At 38.2% G+C, this 26,394-nt stretch overlaps 3 protein-coding genes across 28 annotated transcripts; all 3 read right to left on the bottom strand.

The window, feature by feature from the left end:
• Positions 1-6,960: 6,960 nt before the first annotated feature.
• Positions 6,961-14,301, bottom strand: LOC147476599 (uncharacterized). 21 transcript variants are annotated; one of them, XR_015209565.1, is made up of 5 exons: positions 14,070-14,296; positions 13,864-13,985; positions 10,695-10,781; positions 8,754-8,864; positions 6,961-7,314 (listed from the first exon to the last, which is right to left on the bottom strand). XR_015209565.1 is itself a non-coding variant. In XM_086584960.1 (4 exons), exons 1-3 carry the CDS (start codon positions 14,291-14,293, stop codon positions 11,285-11,287), a joined length of 357 nt encoding a protein of 118 aa, XP_086441086.1. In that variant the 5' UTR covers positions 14,294-14,298; the 3' UTR covers positions 10,492-10,781; positions 11,278-11,284. The 21 variants fall into 21 exon arrangements, 12 of the variants coding, with proteins under 12 accessions (XP_086441090.1, XP_086441092.1, XP_086441087.1 ...); XR_015209569.1 differs by lacking the exon at positions 6,961-7,314 and adding an exon at positions 11,278-11,295 and having other exon boundaries at positions 8,475-8,864; positions 14,070-14,298; XR_015209568.1 differs by lacking the exon at positions 8,754-8,864 and having other exon boundaries at positions 14,070-14,297.
• A 1,538-nt stretch (positions 14,302-15,839) lies between these two features.
• Positions 15,840-17,809, bottom strand: LOC147476598 (protein NUCLEAR FUSION DEFECTIVE 6, mitochondrial-like). The gene is made up of 3 exons (XM_086584955.1): positions 17,603-17,809; positions 17,362-17,483; positions 15,840-16,177 (listed from the first exon to the last, which is right to left on the bottom strand). The coding sequence occupies exons 1-3, from the start codon at positions 17,740-17,742 to the stop codon at positions 16,158-16,160; spliced, it is 282 nt and encodes a 93-aa protein (XP_086441081.1). The 5' UTR covers positions 17,743-17,809; the 3' UTR covers positions 15,840-16,157.
• A 964-nt stretch (positions 17,810-18,773) lies between these two features.
• Positions 18,774-22,278, bottom strand: LOC147476597 (protein NUCLEAR FUSION DEFECTIVE 6, mitochondrial-like). 6 transcript variants are annotated; one of them, XR_015209575.1, is made up of 4 exons: positions 21,953-22,165; positions 21,738-21,859; positions 21,544-21,638; positions 18,774-19,186 (listed from the first exon to the last, which is right to left on the bottom strand). XR_015209575.1 is itself a non-coding variant. In XM_086584969.1 (3 exons), the coding sequence occupies exons 1-3, from the start codon at positions 22,099-22,101 to the stop codon at positions 19,155-19,157; spliced, it is 279 nt and encodes a 92-aa protein (XP_086441095.1). In that variant the 5' UTR covers positions 22,102-22,167; the 3' UTR covers positions 18,774-19,154. The 6 variants fall into 6 exon arrangements, 3 of the variants coding, with proteins under 3 accessions (XP_086441095.1, XP_086441094.1, XP_086441096.1); XR_015209573.1 differs by having other exon boundaries at positions 18,774-19,172; XR_015209574.1 differs by having other exon boundaries at positions 18,774-19,162.
• Positions 22,279-26,394: the final 4,116 nt, after the last annotated feature.

The raw sequence follows: 26,394 nt of genomic DNA, 5'->3' as shown, positions 1-26,394 counted from the left end.
AAATCAGCGGGGAGGAGTGGTTGCCATTCCGCAATAGCAACAAACATCAAACTTACCTTCGGTAAGACTTTGGTCATCATATCAGACCCGTTCAGGTTCGGTATGGATCTTCTCGATACACAAATGTTTGTCTTCGAAAGTACTTCTCTAATCAATGATAACGCGTGTATGTGCTTGGATCTAGAATGAAAACTTCGGTTCTTGCTCAAGTGGATGAAGCTCGGTATAAAATAGAACTACAAATTTGTTTACGCTTTAGCCCTGGTTCGGAGAAGAACCTCTTCATCCATAGCAACTCTTTTTTTGCAATGTTGTGCAGTGGAGAGAGCAAACACTTTTGCAACTTAGATTGCCAAGAAACTTGTCCCCGCAAAACGGATAACAGGAGGTGGACTTCAAAGTCAACATCACCGCCAATGCATCGGTGTAGCCTTCCAAGTAAGGGCTTACTTCCACCAAAACACAAACCACGATTTGGAAGTGCCTTTGAGATATCTCAATATCCACTTAACACCTTCCGATGCTCTTACCCCGGTTTGTGAAATGCTTATAACCCCAACGGCGAAAAGCAATATCCGGTCTAGTACACACCATGGCATACATCAAAGCGCCCGGCTGCGGATGCATAAGGAATCTTTTCCATCGACTCTGCTCATGCTCATTTTAGGACACATCTCTTTGGTCATGTGGAACTAGCCACCAAGCGGACAACCGAGGTTTCGCTTTGATCCATGTTGAATATCTTAACACGCTACCAATGTAGCTTTCTTGAGAAAGCCACAACTTCCACTCTTTTCATCCGCGGTGATCCGCATCCCAAGTATCTGCTTTGCTTTGACCCAAATCCTTCATCTCAAAGGACTTACTCGAGTCTTTCTTTTAGCTTGGATATCTTGTTGATGTTTGGGGTATCGACATATCATCCACATACAAAGTAATAGCCAATGAAATCCCAAGTAGAAATCTCGAACAAACACACAATCCTTAAGCGGACTTCTTGTATCCTTGAGCCATAAAGGAATCAAACTTTATGTACCAATTTGCTTCAACCCATACAAGCTCTTTATCGGCTTGCATACTAGGTGCTCCTTGCCTTTGACCTCAAACCCTGCGGGTGAAGGTCCATGTAGACATCTTCTTCAAGGTCTCCATGAAGAAAAATCTTAACATCTGCTTTCAACCTCTAGGTTCATACTTGCGGTCATACCCAATACCACCCGGATAGAAGTCATCTTCACTCTGAGAGAGAAAATCTCATCAAAGTCAATCCCTTTCCTTTGACCGAATGCTTCCACAACAAAGGCGAGCTTTGTGCTTGGGTGAGGATTGTTCTCCTCATGCTTGACTTTGTATATCCACTTATTCTTGAGAACTTTTCTCCCGTGGGTTTCTCAACTAACTTCATAAGTGTGATTCTTTGCAAAGAATCCATCTCGTCATCATGGCCTTCAACCACTTTTCTTTGGTACCTTCAAGTGCCTCTTGATAGTACATAGGTTCTCCACCATCCGACAGTAGCGCGATTATGTGGTGGATACCGGTTGAAGCTAGTCTCCCTCTGTCGGACCTCCTTGCCCCATCTATGGTGCCACCGGGGAGGTTACTTCTACTTGCTCGGTGGTGGTGGTTTATGCATCTCATCGGCGCATCTTCTATACCAATAGGTTCTATCCCATCATGAGCAATAGGATTCTCATCATGAGCTTCAAACTCATGGTTCTCTCAGCATTCTCGATGCCTTACGCGTGACGTTCCACGGTAGGAACTTACGGTTCGAATCAACAAGATCATTGGTGAAAGCTCAGAACTTCTCACCTCCTCCGGCTATGGTTTGGTCTTCTAAGAACACAACATCTCGACGGATTACCTTCTTGTTAATCGGATCATAGAGTTTGTAACCAAACTTTTCATCTCCATAACCCGGAAAAATGCTTTGGCTTTGTCATCAAGCTTGGATCTCTCATCCATCGAATATGCACAAATGCCCCGCACCCAAATACCACCAGTATCCATAATCAACATCTCTGCGACCATACTCTCTCGGATAATCACTATTCGGAGGCTTTTGCCGGCGACAGGTTGATCACATGCATGGTCATGCGCATTGCTTCTACCCAAAGTAAGCTTCTAGGTAGCTTAGAGTGAGATAGCATGCATCTCATCCTTTCTTGATAGTGCGGTTCATTCTCTCTATTATTGTTGCGGTGTCTTGGGAGCGGTGCGCTATTTAGTTAATCCCATGACTCGCGGCAATACTCTTCAAATGGCCCAATGTACTCACCCCATTATCGGCCGAATACACTTCAACAACTTCCCGATCTCTCTTTCCACCATCCGTGGAATTTCTCAAACACGCCAAAGTACTTCATCCTTGGTCTTCGGACTATAGGCCCATATCTTTCTTTGGCGATCATCAATGAATGTCAAAGTCTGAAACTCCCTGGTGGGACTTCATTCTCATAGGATGATAACCGTGTGCACTAGCTAGGTCGATGTCTTTCGTGAGGCGGGAATCTTTGGAAAGACACCTGTGTTGCTTTCCTACCAAACAATGAGTACATGTATTTAAATGTGTACCTTTAATGCAAGCGCACGGCCTTTTGCTTAGCAAGAACTTCCATCCCTTTTATGCCCATGTGACACGCCTTCTTTGTGCCCACGATTCGGATCTTCTTCTTCACAAGATTCCTCGCTTTACACAAACTAGCCTGTGTTTTGTAAAAGAGCAAGTTTAATTTCTTTCCTCCGCTCTTTTACAATGGAACCTACGCTTGGTTTCCATACCCGTTACCAAACGAATTTACAAAGCCGTCGTCATCTAATTTCCCACCGAAATTAGGGCTTAACCGTATGTCGGGGACATGTCTTACATCCTTGAGTGTCAAGGTGTAGCCGACATTGGTTTCTATATGAACATCTCAATGCCTATAATCTTGAGGACGCCATTTACCCATCCTCACTTCACCATATTCACCACGGTTGTAGGTAGTGAAGAATAAAATTTGTGGCGTGATAGGAGGATGCTGTATCTATCACCCACTTTGTATCGACATGAGGTACTAAGACAAAGACACACCACAATCGACCACAATTCCATTGGGAGTCGTCGACTAGTGCGGTAGTATCTCTGCTGTGTTTCCGTTCCTCTCGCACCATGTCTTCATGTACCGCGGTTATTCTTCTCATCCCTCTTTGATTGTTTCGCGACTCATATCTGAAGTGGCCTTTTGTGGCACAATAGTAACATTGCCTCTGCGCTTTAGGAGTTCTAGCTTCACCCCTAGATTTTACGTCATCACCTCTAGAGCGAGATGGTTTTCTGTTTTGACCTCTCCCCGTTTCTCGTGAAAAGGATCTACGAGTGAGAAGAGTTTGCTTCTTGCACTCCTTCTAGTCTCCTCATTCAACAAAGGCGTGGTAGCCATCTCCATGGTAACAATTCCATCCTTGGTACGCTCCATGTAGAGAAACGCTAATGTCTCCCAACTTTCGGGTAGAGCCTAATAGAAACAAAGCCTCAACCGTCTCCCAAATTGATCTTCATCAAATGCATCGATTGATGATATTCTATACTTCATTAAGATGCTTTCGGACATTGAAGAACCTTCTTGGTACCGGTGCGCAAACTTCTTAACGACTAGCACTTTGTTTCCACCCGACTTCCTCTCATAAAAGGTCTTGAGTTTCTTCCATAGGGAAGGTAGTAGTCTTGGGCCACATGGTGAAAGACAACATCGTCAATCCAATCGTCGAATGTATCCAATCGCTTTTTTTCTGTCAAGCTTTTTCCTTTCGACCTCATCGGTCTTTTACGGTTTTACTCCTCATTCTCAATGGGAAGTGCAAGTCCTTGCAATATAGCAAGTCTTCCATCTTGGCTTTCGGATGGTGTAGTTCTTCCTATTCCGGACTCATCATACGAGTGTTCACGGAATGGTCTATCTCTACAAGTTATTTAATCTCAAATCTTCTCTCGGGGAATTTACGTCAAACACCGCCCGACCAAGATTCGGATAACACCCTTAGGCTATTTAACCAAGGCTCGATACCACTTGTTGGGGATTATATCAATACCAATCGATTCCCAATTACACGGATAACTTGTATTTGAACACAATTCAACTCGGGACAAAATCTAAATATCAACTACAACCTATACTAACATGCCCAACTCGCTAAACAACTATTAACAATGGATAATAATGTAAAGCGTAAAAGCAAAACCACAACACAAAGATTTACCGTGGTTCGCCAATGATGCCTACTTCCACAAGAGCCGGTTCTTAATAAAGTGGGAAGGAAGATTTCTCCTTTCTTCACCTTACTAGATCACTCTTTATCTCTTTCTGAGGGTTGTATCTCGTAAAAGTTCTCTCTTTGTTTTAGTCTGGATTCCAATCCTTCTGACTTGTTAGGTTAGGTTTTCCAAAACCTTGATTTTGGGTTTTTTTTTTATCTCCAAAAACCAAATTTCGCGGGTACTGTAGCAAAGCCCACCTAAAAAATTAGACATTGGCCTTCAAATCTTGGAGATCGAAGCTGGTCGCCCTCTATGGCTTTGGTCGCCCTAGTCTCTGGAACCAAAGCGAAGTCAGCTAATCCCCTATTCGACATTTCAACATCTTTCTCTCAGCTCTGTTTTCTCTCCTCATGTGAGGGATAACTCCAACAAATATTAAATCAGCTCATTGTTCTTTAATGTTTAGTAGCAACATCAACTAAATCTACTTGTATTTAGCTATTTATATTTAAGTGGAAATTCTTATTCTAGAGTCAACATATGACTTCAAAATTTGCATTTTTGCATCCTGACTAAACAGCCTCAAGTTGTTAGGAACTGCAATTCCGTCAAAGAGCTGCGTACTTTGATGCAGTTTACTAGATGTACTAATCTAAATGGCCGACTGATACATCATGTTGCTCCAGACTCTGTTCTAACCATATAGGTGGACTATCCATAACCAAAACGGCGCTATCTAGATAGACCAGAGCCTGAAGTGCTAGAAGCACGTAAACGTAGCATGGTTAATACGTGCACACAGCAATGGTTCTGTTTTCCTGATCGCATTCAGGTGCTATGATCTGCTACTAAAATATGAAACGTGTATTACAATTAGATGCAGACAGTGATGGTTCTGTTTACCTAGTATCTGGTACTAAAATATGAAACAGATACTTCAATATGAAAGATGAAATATGTGGAGATTGAAGTGATAACATTTTGAATGTTGTGCATTGAATAAATTTTTTGTGTACTTGTCCAACATACACGGAAAGCATCAATGTAAATCCCAAGAGCCTTTCACATTCGCTGTCTTTAGATATTTACAGAGATTTTTTCTATGTCCGGTGTGCAGGAATATAGTTAATCATTTTAGCAATCCTAGGCTTGCATATTAGGTTTGCCGGAATATCTAACATTGGCATCATCTCACCGATGTTGGAGAGGTTATTTCCAGAGAGCGAGTTATTACTAAGATGTATGTATGGTTTTCATTGTAGAAAATGCAAGTAGAGGAGATACGGCTTCCTTAGAAGACCATGTTGACATTCAATTTATAATTTATAGTCCGTAGAGAAAGGCTCCCTCCGAGTTGGTTGTAAGACCTTTAAATCTGAGGACAAGTTCCAAAACAAAGTAGATAATTGTGTCTGTAATAATCCCAACAATTCACAGATACTTCATCTAAAACTATAGTTACCGCACCAGTGCTAGTCTGCTAGACGTAGCATTTTCAATTTGCAAAGCTGGCCGAAACTTGTTGGCATTCCACAAATGTTCTCATTGATGGATATTAGTGTCAGTCTGTCACACAAACAGAATTTGAAGATTTCCTTCTTTTTACTTACACTGGATACGGTTTGCTTCCCCGGTTATCTACATAAGGCAGTTTTATCTGCAAACCCGGCATCAAATCCTAATTATCTAGTTATGGCAATCTATGGTGATTGATGTAGACTAGCCTTCTGCAAGCCGGGTGACAAAGGGTGGATTAGACTGAAACTGTAGCTATTTATGATCTCATTCATCCGAATGGACCCAAACATTTAATCATCCAACCGTCCCCTTTTGCGACCGATTCTGTGGTAGGCGAGTATGTGGTGGAAATGTGGAATCACCTGGCGAATTGTTAGTTTGTTACTAATCAGGAGGGATAAGTAGATTGATGATGTGTATTTAGTTAATTATTATAGTCGTGGTTTCCTTGTCTTCAAGCTGGCCTGGACTCTACTAAGTAGATTGAACTGAAGAGCCTGTGTGGGTCATAATTCTTCCTTCTCTCTAGCAGCTTCAGGCTTTCCTGGATGTAAACTGAATAGCATTTACTTCACCAATGATAACCGTGAAGGCTATGTCAATGTCGGAAAATATGGAGTTGAACCTTATCACATGGGTGTATACCATTTGGAATAGGAGAGCTTTGAACAACATTATCCTATGGATGATTATGCCTCCCCCGATTTGGATCGAGCACACACCTCAACTTCGTTGCTTTAATTATCGGGAAAAATAATGATCTTGCTTTTATAAGTGGTTGCTTATAGATGTTAAAATTTATACTAACAAAATGACAGATTAAAGTTCATGAGAATTTAATGTATATTTAAAGGACCCAAGGGTATCGGACATCCAAAAGCTCATGTTTACGACCACATTTAAGTGTTCACGCCACAGCTGCCCCAGTTCTCACGTAGGAAACCAACACTTCCCCGTCTAGTGTATGCTAAATTTTAGACGAAATACCACCTCTTGTTAGCCCAACTATCTAACCTTTGGCATACTCAAGTGCATAATGAAGTTCATGTGTTCCTAATTCATCAAAATTGGGTCCCTCGTAAAGGAGACATAATTGCCAACTACGAACGTTAAAAAGTGGTACCGACGGTGCAGCGGTGCTCATTAAGATTCTGAAGCATGGGAAAGTTTGTGGGAGTTGCTAGGTAGTTACCATATAGAGGTAAGTTCAAAACATGTCAGCAACCACAATATTAATCATACACTGTTGTGGTTACACACAAGAAAAGCTAAGCATTGCGAGTTTGTGACCCTGACCCAATCGGCTTACTGATAGTCTAACCATGTTAGCCTGTGAAGCTCATTGTAATTGGTTATGACTTGTGTTCAAAATTTGATCAAATTCACACCAAGACTCAATTTTTGGGAATATGAATCTACTGTTAACTTATCACTCGATACACAAAATCTCCAACTTGGAATTTCCACACACAAAACTGGAAAGCTCTACAAATTCCGTCTGAAATCCATGGAAAGTACCACCAGCGCACCGCACATTTTGAATGACAATCATCCATCTACAATACAAGAACACGTGTAGAAGCTATCAAAAACCTACATGCATGTATATATATATGTGTGTGTTGCCAGCTACATTATATACCCACAAGAAAAGAAAGCATTACTCTGGGAAAAATCAAAAAAGAAAAGAAAAGAGGAGAAGGTATCAATCCAAAAGCTTCCTAAAATGAGGGATGAAAATGAATTCAATCACTGTTTTGCACCTCAGTGTGTGATGCATAGACTTTCCACAACAAATCAGACTTAAATATTGCCACTCTAAATGAAATGGAGGAAAAACAAAGGAATTAATTGGCTGGGAGACAGAAGAGGATGTTCCCATCTATATGTACAGCATAATTGCACGGTAATAACTAATATGAAACGGCAGCAATGCAAAAGCATCAAAATGGTCATTTATAACTCTAGTCTTTATAAATACCAATACCTACACAACAATATCAGTCCTGTGGAAGCAATACTCCATACAGGTGTCATATCCATGTGGAATACTCCAATATCAAATGCAAAACTGACATATCTATGTCAGAATTCCATCCTTAGATACTTTTGCCACATAGCATCTGTCCCACCTCTAGGCCACCCCTCAAAGTGTTCCGATTTCACCCCAGCCAAATGCCACAAATAAACACATAGAAACTCATCCTCCAAATCATACCACAACAAAAGTAAAATGGGAATCACTAGGACTTCCATAAAGTGAAACCACAACAAAGTATACCTTAACATTCCCTGTGTGAACTCACTTACTCACACAAATGGTGAAAATTCAGAACTTCATCAGCATGTACAAGGTAAAAGGAATACAAATCTGACAAACATATTCCACCATTCTTCAAATTAACAATGGTCAGAATGCAATTCATTCTAACATCCAGTGTGGATGGGACACCTTGGTGGCAACTTTAGATTTTGAAAGTAACTTGGTGGTTTGAAAGGAAAACTGAAGTAGAAATGACGAAAGATTCAATTGAGAAGAGGGAACTCTTGCATCTGGCCTAAACCCTACTAACCAGAAAGTTCTCATTATTTAACAAAGTTAATAGATAGCTCTGAGATTTTCAAAGTTGTTTGTAATGGAGGAAGAAATTAGGGTAAAATGGATAAAACAAAAATAAAACAAGAAAAAGAAATGTATAAATAGTTATACAAGGTATTAAGTGCCTAAGGTGTATCCATTTAGCTTTTCAGGTGCCAATCTACTAGTACCAAGAAAATCAATTACAAAAAGTAGCTACAATTTCATGACAAATTTATCGTCAATACATACTTGTGAAAACTTTTATGCAGATCTAGACATTTGATATCCCATTCCTTGAACGGTTGGAACCAGAAACAAAACAAAAGGATTTACCCTAACTAAACTTGGCCACTGATAAAGCAACAGACATCTTCACCTATCTTGATGTTCACAAAAAAAACTAAAGAGTTTCACCTCACTGAGTGCATCTAATTTATCAGGAGTCACTGCTTCACAAATCAATGACTTTTGGACCTATAACTTTGCTCCGATCCAGTGAAGGACATCATACGTCATCATTGCAGGCTGATTAAATACAAGAAATCAGTATACTCCTTGAGAATTTATATTAATATACACATACACATTAAGGAAAGAAGAACAAAAAATGGAGATAAAATTCAAAAAGTACTTGGGCATCTTTTAATATCTAATGGTCACTAGACTTTATACCAAGCACATAACAAATATCTTGTGAATTCAGGCATCAAAGTTGCGCATGAATTCTAAAAGTCAATTTCTCTTAAATACAAATTAGCAGTCTCCCAGCTTATTCAACACTTAACAACTTATCGGCTGTCACTGTCTTAATGCAGGATTTTGGTACACAAGACTTTGCTCATATCCACCGCATTCATCACACATCATCAGTGCAAGCTGATTAAATACAGCAAATCAGTAAAGGCTACTTTAGTCATAATACAAACAGATACTTTATAACTGGTCGGAATTCATTACAATATTCAGATCATCTTTACTTTTGTGCACCATTTATTAGTTACTACCACAGCATACTTCAGTGAAGCATAAAGAAGACAGCATGTGTATCTAAATATTATCTCTCTAACTTCCACACAAACCACAAAAACCAAACAAAAACAATGAACATGTAAAAGGAAATATATGTTTTCAATCAATTGAGCTTGAAAGCATCAAAGTAAATACAGGGATAGGCCTCAGGAGCAGCTCTTCATATATAGCCTTCATTTAGGATGTGTTTGGTGCACTTAACAAGGTGTCCTACTTGCACATGTAAAAAAAACCCATTCATTCAACCTTATCCTTCTAAGAAACACTTCAGTAAGTGTTTTTCCTTGCTGATTTGTCTTATTCATGTCATGAATTACTGCATCAAAGCTTCTACGCCAGACTTCTTTACTCACATTAATGAGCCGTTTCTTTATGCACTAATTACCTGGGCACAGCCGCTATTCACATAAGGGAGGAACCAAAATTAAAAAACAATCAAAATGTCTTCTTCACCAGACCCATAGGTTACACTCCCTAATGCACCAAACACAGCCTTAGCTCAACATGAGAGATGCCTAAATCCATTCATGGAACCAGCAAGCTTACATGAGCCCAAATAGCAAGAAAACTTCTTGATCTGATTGAACAAAAACTTGACACAACCATATAGTGCATACAGAAGTACTTGACTTCAACTGCTATACTGACATCAATAGGAAAACGTCGTTTGAGTCCTCAGAAAAACAACATAAATCCTTCTCCTAAATAACCTTAATCAAAACTTGGGAGCTGAGACAAGAGAAACAAAACTGGAAGGCGGAGGCCATGATTCAAGCGTCAAAAACATAATTGTTCTTCCGCTGAAAAGCACCTAGGGGATGAAGATTGTAGATCGAAACTACACTCATATAGTTAGTCGCTCACTTTGCCTCGAATAAACCACCACTGCAAATGTGTAATTATGGTTCACTCTGCAACTTTGCATCGTACAAGAAGGTATGTATGCCTAAATGGTACATTCCCACTTAATGCAAATTTCAAGGTCATGGCTCATGGGGATTCGGACATCCCAAATATAAAATAGGTAGCATTTGAAAGGAAAATCAAATAATTGGCAACAAAACTGAAGTGAGAAAATAACCATTAAGGAAACCCACTAAATAAGAATGTGGAATGTCAGTACTTTAAGTACCCATAAAAAAAGGTTTGCATCCATACTTTACTTATCCTCAATCAAAATAACAATCGTTTTCCACCTTTTGTGAAGAATAGCACCTCGTAAAAAGTACATATGGATCCCAAACAAATTCAGAATGTAATATAATGGGCCCTCTTCAACATTATTAGCATACACTTCTCGTTATTTCATAAAGTTAACCTTCTCACCTAATCTATAGAAGAGACCCTTTGACAAACAACAAAAAATCCAAGTCATCTCATCATTGCTTGCCCTTCATCTAGTCTTGTCTTTGCCTACAACAGGAACAAAAAAGCACTAGTCTTTCAAAACTGAAGGCAGAGGAAGGGGATAGCAGCAAGTTGCCGTCATTAAATAAAAAACCAATACAAACAAATCTATTACAAAGAGAAACCTACTGTAAGCCAACATCATATGACGTGATCACAGCATCTAAAGTATTATGTTGACAGTGGACATTGATATTTCCCGATTCAGTTTTAGCTTATCAAATCCATAAAGCATTCTTAATAGGTGGTCAACGACTTTCAGAGAGCTTAGAGACTTCCCTTTAGATTACTTTATAGCTAGTTGGAAAGACTTATATGATTTTTGGTAATAAGAACTATGTTCCAAAATCCCTTAAATCCTCCTTTCCCCAGCAAAGGTGGGAACTGATCGCAAGACCTTGGGTCCAACCTCCCAAGTCTTGAGCAGTAGGCCACTGGATAGACTTCTATTCTTGGACACTGGGTGATAAGCTGTTATATTCTGTTGTGAAAGAAAGCTTACCACGCCATTAAGTACCCCCTAAAAGTTTATCCAAGAAAACAGGATCATTAGGTAACCCAATTTGTCAAAACTTTCTTCTTAGAAACATCCGAAAATTTTCTCAGAAACATTTACCAAAAAATATTATGAAACAAAAAAGTATGGGGGAGTAATTATTAAAAAAATAAACTAATTGAGTTTTCCCTTTATAATCACTTGTTATTAGTAGTAAGTACACCATAATACATACAGTACATATGTAGGAATAAGGACCCCATCCATACACACAAAAAAACCTTTTAGGAAGACATGCAGTGATGCAGAGTTGCAGACCAACAAACACACAATACAAACCTGTGTTGCATGGGTACGGGTATGGGGGTGTCCAATTTGGACACCGGTACGGAGATTTGAACACGGCATGGTCTAAAAAGCAGATACGTGGACACGCCTAATATTTATTTTAATTTTAATTTTTTTATTAGAAAAACTATTTGGCAATAAGGTTATTGAAAAGATAAGTAAAATTCTGTGGTTACAGGATCTCAATTCTAATATTTTATGTTTCTGTGGGTTATATCTTATAAAAGATACATTATCCTACACCTCTTACTGTAGAAGTGTAGGTGACGTATTTGGGTCGTGACACGCCGATACGGGAGTGTCGGACACGGCGACACGAGACACAACAGAAAATATGAAGTACCCATGCAACAGAGATACAAACACATTATCAAGCAGACTTATCATATATGCCACCTGCATATCCCCTACCCCTGTTGAAACAGGGTAAACCTACAATATCTTCTGCAGTTCTACATCACAGTTGCTGAAGGATCCAGTACTTCCATAGTCACCTAGGATATATATGTATTTAAGTAACAACATCCATTACGTCTACATTCCATCCACGTACATTCACGCCTTAAGTGTATATATAGCTCATACGAAAAGACTCCAACAACTTTCATAGTCTTCATCGAATATGGTATAGAAAAATAAGCCAAAAGTATCCCAATGTCTTTATGCTCTACATATCCCTCATTTTCTCATCCATCTTCTTTTTCGTGATCAACTTCAGATAAGAGAAAAAAGTGTTAAAGCCTTAAAGGCATGTCATGTGATAAAGTAAATATGGCATTGTGCCTAACAGCACTCCACAAACTTGCAATTTTGTTATACGTACCAAAGAATAGATTTGACCAAAGGTGTCCTACTGTCCAGTCCCAAAAAAAACAAATTATGTTGGCATGTCGAGGAGAATCCGACAAGGGCACAAACATAACTATTGGAGTGCCTGTTTTACCCTGGTTATAACCGGTACAGGAACTCCCTCCCAAATTCAACCTTTTTACTGACAAACATTAGAAAGTGTGAACACTGATCACTTTTGAAAAAAAACCTTTTTTGTTCTAGATAGTATCTGCCGATACATGTTCAACTCCATATCCATTCCCACCCATTTGGTGTAGGTCTATACCCAAGCATGTAGCCATTGAACGCTCTCTTTTTTCCCTGACCAACTGATATACACCGATAAATGGGTCTCAAGTCTCAACATATCACTCAAGTAATTGAGAACATAGAACCAATTTAAGATTTCTAGATATTCTACAAATATTGAACCCTGAACTCACCAGACGAAGTTTATGGTATGCATGCAAGATAGTAAAACCTAGCAAATTTTTTATGGGCCCCAGTGTCTTGACATATTTGTTACCAAACGCATTTGGCCACTAAGTACAAACCTTGCCATGCATATGTAACAATCATGGTAACTCTTTATCTTCTCTCATGTATTCTATCAAGTAACCTTGACACTGTTTTGCAACTGTTCAACACCGTAAACCGCAACAAAATTCCTCGTATGAAGAATTAGTACCTCCCACATATATAGGCTAAGGATATGGTAATATAATTCCTTCTCTTTAAAGATGTGCTAGCAGCATGAGATAGCTTCAAATTGATCTTCTCCTAGTTTCTAATAATTCTATACTTAATGCCCCCAAAATCTAAAGTCAACACCAAATAATCTGTGGCTTTTATCACGATATAAGAAGATCACAATCCTATGAAGCTAGTATTCTTTAATGTTAAGCACAGCAAGTAGGGGAGGTCAAAAGCTCACTCAGAGGCTAAGAGCATAGAATAGGGAAGGCATGCTAAGGAGTGTCATTTTGTGTGGCAAATAAAACCATGACATGAACCTTAGAAACCCATGAAACTCATTTCACATAATTCAGGAAGTGTAACACCCATATGAGATAGATATTCATAAATTGAAGAAAGTAGTTCCGGCCCCAAAAGTGTTAAATGCAGCAGAAATAGATAATCATGGAATCCCATATATTAAAATCCAAAAAGGAAGAATGTTTTTATTCAATAGGATCTTCAAACATTTAACATAAACTGCAAAAATATGATGTAATTTCTCGAAACCTTAAAAACCAACATTACATACTCAAACTCAAACATCATCATCATTCCATCAACAGCTACGAATCTTAAAAAGACAAGCATTTCAATGAATCAGTTCACAATACACAAACAAACAATAAAAAAAAAAAGTAAAAAATGCAAAGATAAGAAAGTATTACATTTAACTACCTTCTGGAAGCCAACCGAGACCGGGTCGAGAAACAGAAAGCATGGAAGTCAACAATGCAGAAGCAGTAGCAGTGTGAAATGGTAATAATGTTTCGACAGCACAACTCAACTCAACCGGTGACCTGGCCCATAGAATAAAACACATTAAAAAACAATAATAATAAAAGAGTTAACTAATAGGGGGGTATTGCCTATTGAGATAAGACCTGAAAATACGACTTGAGAGAGGGCTTTGCTTTGGAAGTTGGAATGGAGAGCGTGCGGATTTTGATGCGGTTCGGAAAGTGGTTGAGCGAAGAAATGATCTGGCGCACGAGGTGGCTACGGCCATTTTATTTTTTGTTTGCGGGGAAAAATGATTAATGATGAGTAAAGGAAGGCTAAAACCCTGGTGGGTAACTTCTTTCATTGGGCCAGGGTCCAGACCCATGTGTTTTCTATGAAACGTACTAGGCATTAAGCTTTCATTCCTTGCTTAGAATTGGAGACAACAGTGGTTACAGTGCTGTGAACTGATTTTGGTAGGCCTATAAAGCTTAATGCTTAGGATATAATTGGGCACTCAATCTTAGTCCAAAAGAGGCGAGAATGTTTTCTCTTTTATGTATATGAATGCGATTTTGATGATCACCAACTTACCATAGCAACGCAATTATCATTAAGTCGCATGATTTTGACATGACTTTTGCCACTGATTTGTGCGTTACTTTCCAACATGTCTTTATGTTGGTTCATTGAAAAATTCTAATAATACCAATATCTCCTTATCTCATAACCACCGGAAAATTTCTGTATGCTATATTAACCATAGCTAACCATAGCTCTTTTTAATAGCGCATCTCACTCTTTGGAAATTATGTTTTATTTGTACCCTATAAATTTTGTTAACCAATGGAAATGGGTGGCTTCGGAAGTCTAGGTCTTCTGGAGAGGAGAGTCATAGTAGATTTGCTACACTCTTGAAATTCAGAATTGAACTTGTTTTGATTGAGAGAACTGAAGGTGGATCTAAAACAGAGTACAGACTACACATCAAATTATTTCTGAGAGTGAATTATAAATAATAATTTTGTGAAGGTGTATTGAGAAGACAATTTCAATGTGTATCGTTACTTCAGAATTCCAGCTCACCTTCTCTGTAACAACAGATTATCAACAAATTTGTAATTGATTTATGACATGCAAGCACTCTTACTTTTGAAAATATCAAATCAATTAGAATCTAAAATTCTAGTTTTACTTTTGGGCTTGTCTCTTTTCTGTAATGGATCAATTTTTAATGTGAAAGTGCCATTTTTTCTCTTACTAAATCTAACTGTGAGTGAATTGAACTCTTGCCGAAGAGGGAGTGGGAACCTAAATGTAGTTTACAAAATTCGGGTTACCCTCAGTCCCTCACAACTGTCTAGTAGACTGTCTCATCAATATCTCTCCATCCCTCATTAAACCCAGCAAAACCCCTATTTGTCTCACACTCTCACCTATATCTTCAAACTCCAATCTGTCTACATTCACCCACACGACCAGAATTGAAAAATGTTGCGCGAACCTTTTGCTTATTTCCCGGAAAACCTGCATCTGCCTCATTTTGGTCTTCATCTCATGGAATATTGTCTCAGATTTAGATAACCAAACCTCTACTAGATCGATGTCTCATATCTGTGGGAATTTCAAGGAATTGAGGCTTCCAAAACCCACTGCTATATAGTTTTCTAGTAAAATACATAGTGGCATAACTACAATCTTTTTTTGGTAAAGTGATGCATAGCTACAATTAGACAATTCTAATACCATGTCACTTACCGTCAGCCTAATGAGGGGATATATACTGGTATAGCAAACATTCTAGCCAAGTAGCCAGTGAGGTATCATCCAAAATTGTAAGGAGAAGAAAAAAACATAGATTTTATTTCTTGAATCATCTAAAACTAATCTAACTTTGAAGATACTGTCAGCATAAAAATGACATAAATAACTAAAAGCAAATTAATTATCTTAGATTAAAAAAAAACATTTCAAGCTCAGGGTCAGGTACGGTGCAGCAAAGTTGATGAATTTGACCAACAATCTCATCAGGAAAACAACAACATTGATCAAGAAAACAAGTACATTGATCATATAAGAATTCCCAAAAAATTGATTAAAAAAAAGTTTCCAGTATGCATCTCATTTATGACAGTTGTAAATAAACTTCTGTTATCAGGTACAACTCTTAATCTTTATGAGTCACGAGTGTTAATCCATGCAAACTTCTTCCATATGTCCATCCCTTCTACTTCATGCACCTGAACATTTCACTTATCAGCCACGCTTCCTACAATTTCTCAAAAGCAAGAAAAACAATAAACAGATGCGATAAGATTAAGCATAAGTCAGAACTGGCTCAGTTGTATACTGCTCTGTTTCTGATCTTGACTAATGTAGAATGGTTTACCTAGTTCTACATTAATCTAACCTTCACACAAAAGGGAGATCTGACATACATTCAAGTTTACGTAGGAGTATTGTTTGGTTCCAAAATTCCAATTCCATTGCACGCATGACTTCTGAAGATGAAAGGTGTTCTTATTCTAGCAAGATAGAGAGAATAGAAAGAGGATCTACAACACTACCACATATTTAACTAAGATAAATAGTTATGAGTGTTCATCCCTCATGCAGGAGATGGTATTTGTGACATCTTTGTACAAGCATTAATTCTATATGATGGACATTCAGTTATGGCATAAGCTTTAGCTTATACTGACATGCACATTACTTATCAGAAAGATAAAATCTAATATCGCAATCTTAGTTCCAGACTATGTTGGCAGGGGTGAGGTGCAAGGTGTTAGTAATGCCTTAGACAACGAATTGCAACTATATTTACTGAAAATTGCCGCCCCGGTGCCACCTTTAACAAAATAGGTTCCAGCCACATTCTACCAAGTGAGTAGCTAGAGTACCTTATATTTCGTTTGTGGCTGAAGCATAGGTAATACTAACTGCTTCATTTACATCCTTAAATAAAGTAGTGTCAAATCATAATGATGTGCCACACTATTACAGATCAAATTTAATATTGTTACCACCTCTCTATAATTACATAATGATCAACTAACTTTAAGACCTATCAAAGGTTGATATCAGTTTCGGGAAGTTATGCGCTTGGGCTTTGTGAGGATTAATGGCTTCTGATTGTGTTATGCCCAACACTTGCACGAAAGAAAAAGAGATTGTTTTGGTAGTATTGTTTGGTTCCCTTTTCATGCCAAGGATGACTTCTGAAGATGCAAGGTCTTCGTATTCATGCAAAATAGGATCCACAACGCCACCACATATCAATCTAAGGAAAATAGTCTTCACCGCTTTTATGCTTCTCAACTACCACTTAGGGTCACCAGGTAAGAATCTACAAGTCCTTGTATTATTCATTTATGGCTAAAGTATTGCTAATACGTGATTTAGACATAATTAAATTGTGACCCCATGATTATGAAAAGCATTACATTTAGGTACCTTCTGGAAGCCAACCGAGACCAGGTCGAGAAACCGAAAGCATAGAAGTCAGCAATGCAGAAGCAGTAGCAGTGTGAAATGGTAACAAAGTTTCCACAGCACAACTCAACTCAACTGGAGACCTGGCAATATAAAAATAAACAATTAAAAAAAATACGTGAATTAATAAATAAAATAAATTAAAAATTAAAAATTAAAAAACAGAAGTGAAATATTATTATTAGGAGTATTGAGATGAGACCTGAAAATGGGAGGTGTTTGTTTTGGAAGACGGAAAGGGGAAGCCGATGGGCGAGCGGGTTTGGCTTGAGGAGTTAGTTTTGCAGCTGCGCTCCGGAAAGTGGAGCTGCGGAGAAATGATTTGGCGCACGAGGTTGCCATTTTTTTTTCTGCTTCCTCTTTTTTTTGTTTTGTAAGTTTGGGAATGAAATGGGGTTTTTGTTTCAGGTCTAAAACCCTATCAGTGACCAAGTTAAGTGTCACGCGAAATATCGGAAATCGATATTTTGGAATTTCAGTTGGAAGTTTGGTTTGATACATGTCTTGAATTTGGAAGAGTGACTGGTGAGTGGGGACTGGTATCGGGATAAAAATGCAATGCAGCACAGCTGTGTCCGTGAATGTGGTTGAAAGAAAATAAGATGGAGAGATGGATTAATATAGCTTGTTCAACGCTTGAAACCTTTTACCTATCATTTCCCAGAACTAGTCGTGATGAATGTTACTAACTAAAACTTCATTGAACCAGAATAAATGTATCTATTCTATGAAGTACACATAGTATCCCACCTCTTAAAACAATAAGAACAAAAACCTCTCATTTGCATTTAGGCAATACAAGTTTCTCTTTCCAAAACTCCGAGTGTGTTTTACGTCAAGGAATAGTTTGGGAACACTCTGTTCCCCACTTATGAAGAAAACATTTGGTGTCAGTACTCGCCTAGGACTTCTGCATAATCTATCACTTGAGCAATCAAACCACGATTATGGACCTGCTGATACAGAGGCACCAGATTTAGTCGTTAGAACATCACTTAGAAAAATGCTCAAATCATTACAAAAATATTTTTCAGATTGGTTGGTCAAAACACCTGACAACCCGCATTCGTACAGTACAGAAAGCGGCAATCCTATTGGTTTGGTTAAGTCATCATTCCTGATTTTCTTCTCTACTCATCAGCAATTAAATAGATTCCACAATTTGTCCCAATTGCGTTGGATTCATGTATCTTAAGCTTTTTCCATATATGGTCTAAGCGTACTGAGGACAAAGCAACTGCTATCTTTCTATATGCATTAGAACAATGAAATAAGATCGAACTTAAATAATATGCAACTAATCTATGGACTCAACATTTACATAGCAATAAAAGAACATATGGAATTAAAATGTTAAGTATTGCTTGGAGCGATTATTTGAAAAGTTCTTTTAAATTAAAAAATATATGGGTCATTGGCGCACATAACAATCACTAATATCTGTATGTAACAGGTTTCTTCTCTGACACAAAGCTACTGACTGAAGCTTCTTCAATAACGACATATAAAACTCAAGCAAACATGGAATAAATCAGGAACTATAACAGTAAACTAGACAGTAAAAATGGTTTCCCACAAGAAAACATGTGTGAAAAAACAACGTAACATTGAGCACGCAGGCTCTTTAAATGATAAAATGGGACCTGAAAACAATTCTAAACAGAACACAAATTTACTAAGCTACTACTAACTTGGCAGAGCTTAACTAAAGCCTTCCATCCAGCCTTTGCATATCAAGAAATTGAAGAGTTCATCTATGATCCTGCATCATCCTTGACAAGAGAGACTATCAAAGTCTTTAAAAGGCCGTGCTAATTGGCATTACTTTTGTTACAAGTGTGTGTCAATAGTGTGAGAAAAAAAAATCATGGATTTCCATATCTCGAATCTAAAGTTTGGAAGATGGTTATCAACAGAAATAGAATGACACAACATAAAAGAAATAGACTTTTATCGTGATTCAGGTTTAGCTACATCCAACGTTCTGTATACTGTTCTAGTTAGCCATTTCTGTAATCCTAGCACTAGTAATTCGCCTTTCAAGAGCATAATTAACATTCTGGGGGACTACATTAGTAAAAAGGAAGGTCATATTATTGAGAACTATAGGTACTAACATATATTTAATCCCCAACGACCGATGTGAGTGTTTTTGGGCTAGGGGCATAAGAAAACAACATCTTGACGTTCGTCATGTAAAAACAAATTTTGCCCTTCCTTTGTTCCACCTCCAAGCAACACAAAACCCTTTTCTTATGAATTACCCACTCTTCTCCTCCCATCTTCACAACCACATTCCTCAGTCCACATCCTCTTTTTCACTCTTCTTCTTATCCCTTGGCCTGCTCCTCTCCTACTCCCAACTTTTCCCTCTCCATCTCCTTCACTCACCGATATGCGGTGAACTAGTATATGGTAATACAAAACCAATGGTGGTAGTTTGAAATATCAATTCATAGAATCTGTTCTTATGTATAATCTCTCACAAGTAATGAAATCAGTGCACACTATTTCTCATCGACAATTTCAAAATTAAATTCATAAAAACAACACTACATTTTCTTCGCCTCATTATTTATTAACAATCGGGAAAAAAATAAAATGTCTGTAAATATCAATACGACAATTAAGCATCTTCTGGGAGCGGACTGTAACAAGCAGGAGAGATTGAAAGCATAGAAGTTAACAATGAAGAAGCAGTAGCAGTATGAAATGAGAATTAGTGATTCCACAACTCAATTCAAGACTGACCAGGAAAGATACATGTAAAACCCATCAATTAATTAGTTATAAAAAAACCAGAAGTAAGTTGGCTAATAAGGCTTTTTGAGATTTTACCTGAAAATGCAATTGGTGAGAGGTTTTTGTTTTGGGAGTCGAAACTGAGAAGCGGAAGTGCAAGCGGCTTTGGCCTCAGAAGTGAGTACTCTTAATGCTGCGTTGCGGTGAGGCTGAGTGGAGAAATGATCTCCACAGTTTTTGGGAAGAAATTGGGATTGGACTGTGAAGGGGGTTTTGGCTTTTTGGAAAGGTTTTAGTGGAAGTATGAGAGGCTAATAGTTTATTTGTGCTAGAGTCTAGACCTGACCAAGGTCCTTTACTGAGGGCTGATATTATAGGCGCACACCATTCCTAAGAGTGCATACCCGGACCGGAAAAATGTTATTACATTTATGTCCCAACAAAAAACCAAGTTTTCGCAAGTGCCAGCTAGCTTAGTTGGTAAAACCTTTGGGTGATGCTACCAGAGGACCGGGTTCGAACCCTGCCAGCATCCGAGTTGCCCAAGTTACTGATCTCATTTAAAACAGGCTTCCAAAAAAAAAAAAAAAATCTAAGAGGGCACACCCCATAAAAATATAACCCCACTCTCCACCTTCTCCAATCAACATACAATCTCAACTCAACTCAATTTTCCACTTTTCAATTCTCAACCCCTCCACCTCTTAACTCTCACAACATTAAATCTCTCCAATATCCAACTCTCCAAAGGATGATTCATCAATACTCAACTCTCAAATTGATAATTTATCTCAACACAATTATCTATCTCTAAGTGTTGAAGAAATTGAACAACATATAGTGTTAGAAGAGTCATTTGGTCATGAAGAAGAGGTTAGAGAGGAAAGAGACATGGATGATGAAGATGGCACAATGAGTGGTTTATTCGAAATTTCAAAGAACTGTCGACATTCTCAACGAACAAGACCATCAAACCCCGAGATAATAGCAATACAATATTTCACACTTGTTTTTACTTTTATAACTGTATTTCGGAACCGAAGTATACATTTTTTGAATGTGCGTGGGAAATTTGTTCGCCATTGAAAAACAGTTGTTGGAGATGGAATAAATGAAGGTCATAAGTCATAACGGTATCCTGCTAACGAAGACATAAGAACTATTCAACACCTAGGTGCCGTGTATGGTACCAATGTTCAACTTCAGGTAACCAAGAATATGTATTATCTCAAAAAGTTACTGTACTCCACATTCTCTCAAAAAAAGTACAGAGTAAAGTCAGAGCAACAAACTACCAGATATAATGAAAAATTCACTTTACGTATTGCAACAGGGAACCAATACATAAACACAATCTGAACATCCAAGGCTATTTTATTCATCAAAATGAACAATACATACTCAAATTCAAATTCATCGCATCCAATTAAAACAAAAACAGCTACGGATCTTCACAAGCAAGAAGAATTTCAATCAATCAGTCCCGTCATTTCTCCCTAATCAAATCAATACAAAAACAAATACTAATAAAAAAAAAAAAAAAAAAAAAAAAAAAACAATGGCAATAAAGAATCAAAAGTATTACATTTAACTACCTTCGGGAAGCCAACCGAGACCGGGTCGAGTAACCGAAAGCATGGAAGTCAGCAATGCAGAAGCAGTGGCAGTGTGAAATGGTAATAATGATTCCATAGCACAACTCAATTCAACTGGTGACCTGGTAATATAAAACACATTAAAAAAAATATTGATTAATAAATGAATAAATAAATAATTAAAAAAAGAAGTGGATTAATAATTAATCTGGTACCTGAAAATGGGATTAGTGAGAGGTGTTTGTTTTGGAAGACGGAATGGGGAAGCCGATGAGCGAGCGGCTTTGGCTTGAGGAGTCACTTTAGCCGCTGCACTGCGGAAAGTGGAGCTCCGGATAAATGATCTGGCGCACGAGGTTGCCATTGATATTATTTTGATTCTTTTTTTTTGGTGTTGAAGGTTTTAGGTCTCAAAAGTCAAAACCCTACTGATGTGAAAATTATCGATACTTCATCGACATATTCGGAATTTCAAACTGAACTATGGTTTGGCTGCCGATATGTGCTGAAATCGGGTTTTTATCTGGACATTTTCGTTTTTCAGGTTGCTGATATTCCAAAATTTGGCACTTTGATCTTCAGTGCTTTGTCCTGTGAATTTCCGTCCCATTGTGACTGCGTAGGATGAGTTTGTTTCGCATTCTGAATGCTGAAATGCGGTGAGCCCTTTTTTTTTTAGGGCAGCGGTATTGACACCCCATAAAATGGGACTAGCCCCTTTGGATGATATAAGTCACTAAATAAACTATTCAAAACACTAAATAAGATGCATCAAGACACTATATAACATCCAAAAGGAGTGATAGAAATATTTTATGGGGTGCCAATACTGCGGCCCTTATTTTTATAGAACAAGTATTCTGCATAAACAAGATTTTGGTTTGGGATTTCCCATTCAGGACTATTAAAAAACACGTTCAGCATTCGTAAGTTTATTCAGCACCAAGTCATGAATCATGATGAATGTTAAGCACTACAATTTTTTAAATCCACCAGAAGCAGTGTTCATGGCTGAGTATTGGCAGTGTGTGGATGATACATCCATAAACATATTCTAGGCACTAGAGCAATCAAAACTTCAAAAAAATCCCTCCTCCCAAAACTAAGAATAGGAACATAAAATCTCTCATTTGCATTTAGGTAATACAAGTTCTCCTTTCCAAAACCCGAAGTATGTTTTGTGTCTAGGAATAGTTTGGGAACATTCCGTTAGCCGCCTGGGAGAAAGTTCTACTTGGGGGGTCGTTGGAACTTGTGCACAACTGTCGCTTGAGCAATCAAACCAAGTTTAAGGACCTGCTCATACAATGCCACCAAGTTCAAAGGTTAGAACCATCACTCAGAGAATAAAATGCTCAAATCATGGGGAAACAATCGTCCAGATTTGTTGGTCTAAATCATCTGACAACACGCATCTGTACAGTATATTAAACGGCTAACGATACTCTAAGTTATGCATTTCTTCTGGACTTGCCAACAATTACATTCCGCAATTGTTCCTACAACATAACAATTTGACAATCCCTTAAAATAGATGCAATAATTATCGTTTAACCACAGAGAGTATCAATCAGTTTAATATGACTGAGAAATTTTGTCAAAATGTCATTTCTTCAAGAAAAAATGAATCATTGAATGGTGCTCCTCATGCTGTATCAATCATTTTTTAAGCTTTTCAATATATATCCTACAAAGGTAATGTCGTAATGAGGACAATGCGATCATTATCTACATACATACATTAGTACAATGACAAAACATTAAACTTAAGTACATGGAATCTAAAGTTTGAGTATTGATTGGATAAATTGTTAGGAAGTACTTCCAAATATATAAAATGGATTGTGTTGGAGCACAGAAACACTTGTTAATATCTGTAATAGGTTTTATCTCTGATGAAAAGCTATGGAGTGAAGCTTCTTCAATAACGAGACATAGAAAGCAAGCAATCAAGAACTAGAACAATAATCTCACCCATCAAAAATGGTTTCAAACCTTTTATTACGAGCATTGCAATACTAATCAACATATGAGCACCGAGGCTCTTTACATGATGAAAAGGAACCTAAAAATGAATCCTGAATACAATATAAACCTACTACTAAGTACTAAGTTGTCATACTTAATCAAAGTCTTGCGTCCAGCCTTGCATATCGATAAATTGAAGACTTCATCTATGATCCTGCATCATTCTCGACAAGAGAGACTATCAAAGTCTTTAAAGGCATTGCTTATTGGCATTTGTTTTGTTACAAGTATGTGTGTCAAAAGTGTGAGAAGAAAAAAATCATAGATTTCCATTTCTTGAATCTAATGTTTGAAGATGGTTATTAGAAGAACAAAAATATACACAATAAAACAAAATAGAAATATCAGGTTTAGGCGTTTAGCTACATACAACATTCTCAACAAAAACAGGTAAATGTTTGTGTAAGCAAATTGTGTATTCCTAGCAAAATTAATATTTTAGGGGAAAAACAGTTTATAAAAGCTACTAAGACAGTTGTAAAATTCGCTCGAGGTGAGGTTACTCCAACACTTAGCATGATCAAGGAAGTTATGGAGAGTCAAAAAACAAAAACACCAAGAGAAGAAATTAGATATGTTTAAATTGAGTTACTCGGTGACTACATGTTTGTGTTCTTGTATCGTAAGGCTTGGCCTATGGATGAATTGCTTTGTAATCTTGCCCCCTCCCCTTCATGTTAATCATACATAGGATGGTTTGTAGCTCTGTTCTGGTTTAATAAAGCCGGTGGGGGTCTGCCTTAACCCCAGATAACCGTTTCAAAAACCAAAGTAACATTATTGGGGTGACTCCCTTACTAAAAAGTTTTGAACCTCTATTGTAAAAATATATGGTGCTAACATTTATTTAATCTGAACTGGTGAAACGAGTTTTCTTGGGCCTAGGTGCATAAGAAAAAGTTGTCTGCTAAAAAACAAAATTGACCTTCCTCCACTCCCTCCCCTTCTATATTTTGCTTCTTCTTATTTCTCTCTCCCCAAGCCACCCATTTCTCCTGCTTTACCCACTCTTCTCCTCCCTCCTTCACAACCACTCACCTCCACCAGTACACCTATTTTCCCTCTTCTTCTTGCCCCATGTCCTGCACTTCTCCCACTCCCACTTCCCTCCTTCACTTACTTTCGGTACTATACGGCTCAATCGCTCGATGACACGTCACTAAAAAGCCACTAAAAATCCCCATCGACCACTTTAAAAATAACATACTTGTATCGGCCAAATTCATGACTATCAGGATGACACGTCTCATGGACCGAGGTAATATAAGGTACAAGGGAGAGAGAGCATAGGATCCAGTCCGCAAAACATTAAAGGGACGTGGACTCCAGAGAGACATAGTGGCAAGGAGGGGTTCAGTGACTCAAGAAGATGCAAGATAGTGAAACCGGAGTCAGGTGTACAGTATCCAGTCCGCGATATCTAATGCGATAGATGGACAGTTAGAGATCATGGGGAGAAGGTGGTGGAGATCATGGAACCAGAGAGCAGTTAGCGGTTACGAGGATATAAAAAAGGGGATGAGAAAAATGAAAGTGGAGGGGGAAAAAGAGGAGAACTACGGCACAGCTTGATCCCCCGGGAAGTCGGGGGTACATAGGCAGTCCTAAATGGGTTCAGTTGAAAGGTTCAAAAGGAGGGAGTCTCATCTTCGAGAAGAGACAGAGGAGAGTGGAGATGTGAGGTTAAAGGGTACAAACTGGGTTCACACAATGGCGCCGTCTGTGGCGAACAAACAATTTACTCCACTCATTAATTGCTCTCTCTTATCTCTTTTTTCACCTCCCATTTTCATTCTCTCTCTCTCTCTCGCCAAGACAAACCCCAACTTTGTAATTTCATTCTCTTTCTCCGATTAATCCATTTTGTTCTCTCCTTCGATCCCAATTAATTGGAAAATATAATCCTAATCGCCCAGATGAACTGAAATATTTGTGGTTTTGTTTTGGATTGTTTGAACAAGCTTTTGTTAAGAGATTTTGTGAAGTAACCAGAAACTTCAATGAAGAAATTCTGGCTCGAGGGTGAATACTCTGATCTGACTAGCAAATTTGGGTGGTGGCGACCCGAGGGATAGTCCTTCTGTACAATACATGCTCACTCTGGGTCGTCTCTAACAATGAAAGCTTTTGTGGTTTTCCAGCTCTCAATAATTTAACCATTCCAAACCATAATCTCCACCAAGAAGTGAGTAAGAAACTGAAACAGAGAACACGTGACTTGCTGTTTTTACAACATCCGTTCTCAAACTGAATCGCAGTTACAGAAGCCAGCAGCATAATTCTAGCTAGTTTTCAAGTGAGAGTTGATGGTGGAGATAGTGAAACTAAGCAGGTGAATGAAATGGCTGCTGCTAGAAAGAGATGGGAATCTCTGGTATTGGAAGGGGTCGAGACAGTTGACGAGGGAGAGAAGTGATAACCGGGCACTTAGTAACCAGCAGATACGAACTACATTTTCAGATGTGATTTGCTATGAAAAGCTCAATCTGGTTCTGCGAGCATAGGGGCTAATGGCCATTTTACTAGAATTGTGGAGTCAATCTGGTGCTAGGAACAATTTGGCTAAAGCTCATCATATCTTGAGGTTTTTTGTGTTCTGTTCTTCATGTTTTCAGTAAAGAAACAGAGA

Source organism: Coptis chinensis, chromosome 9 (genome assembly GCF_015680905.1).
Source record: "Coptis chinensis isolate HL-2020 chromosome 9, ASM1568090v1, whole genome shotgun sequence".
NCBI lineage: Eukaryota > Viridiplantae > Streptophyta > Magnoliopsida > Ranunculales > Ranunculaceae > Coptis > Coptis chinensis.
The sequence above is the reverse complement of the archived record's forward strand: the minus strand, read 5'-3'. Positions and strand labels throughout refer to the sequence as shown.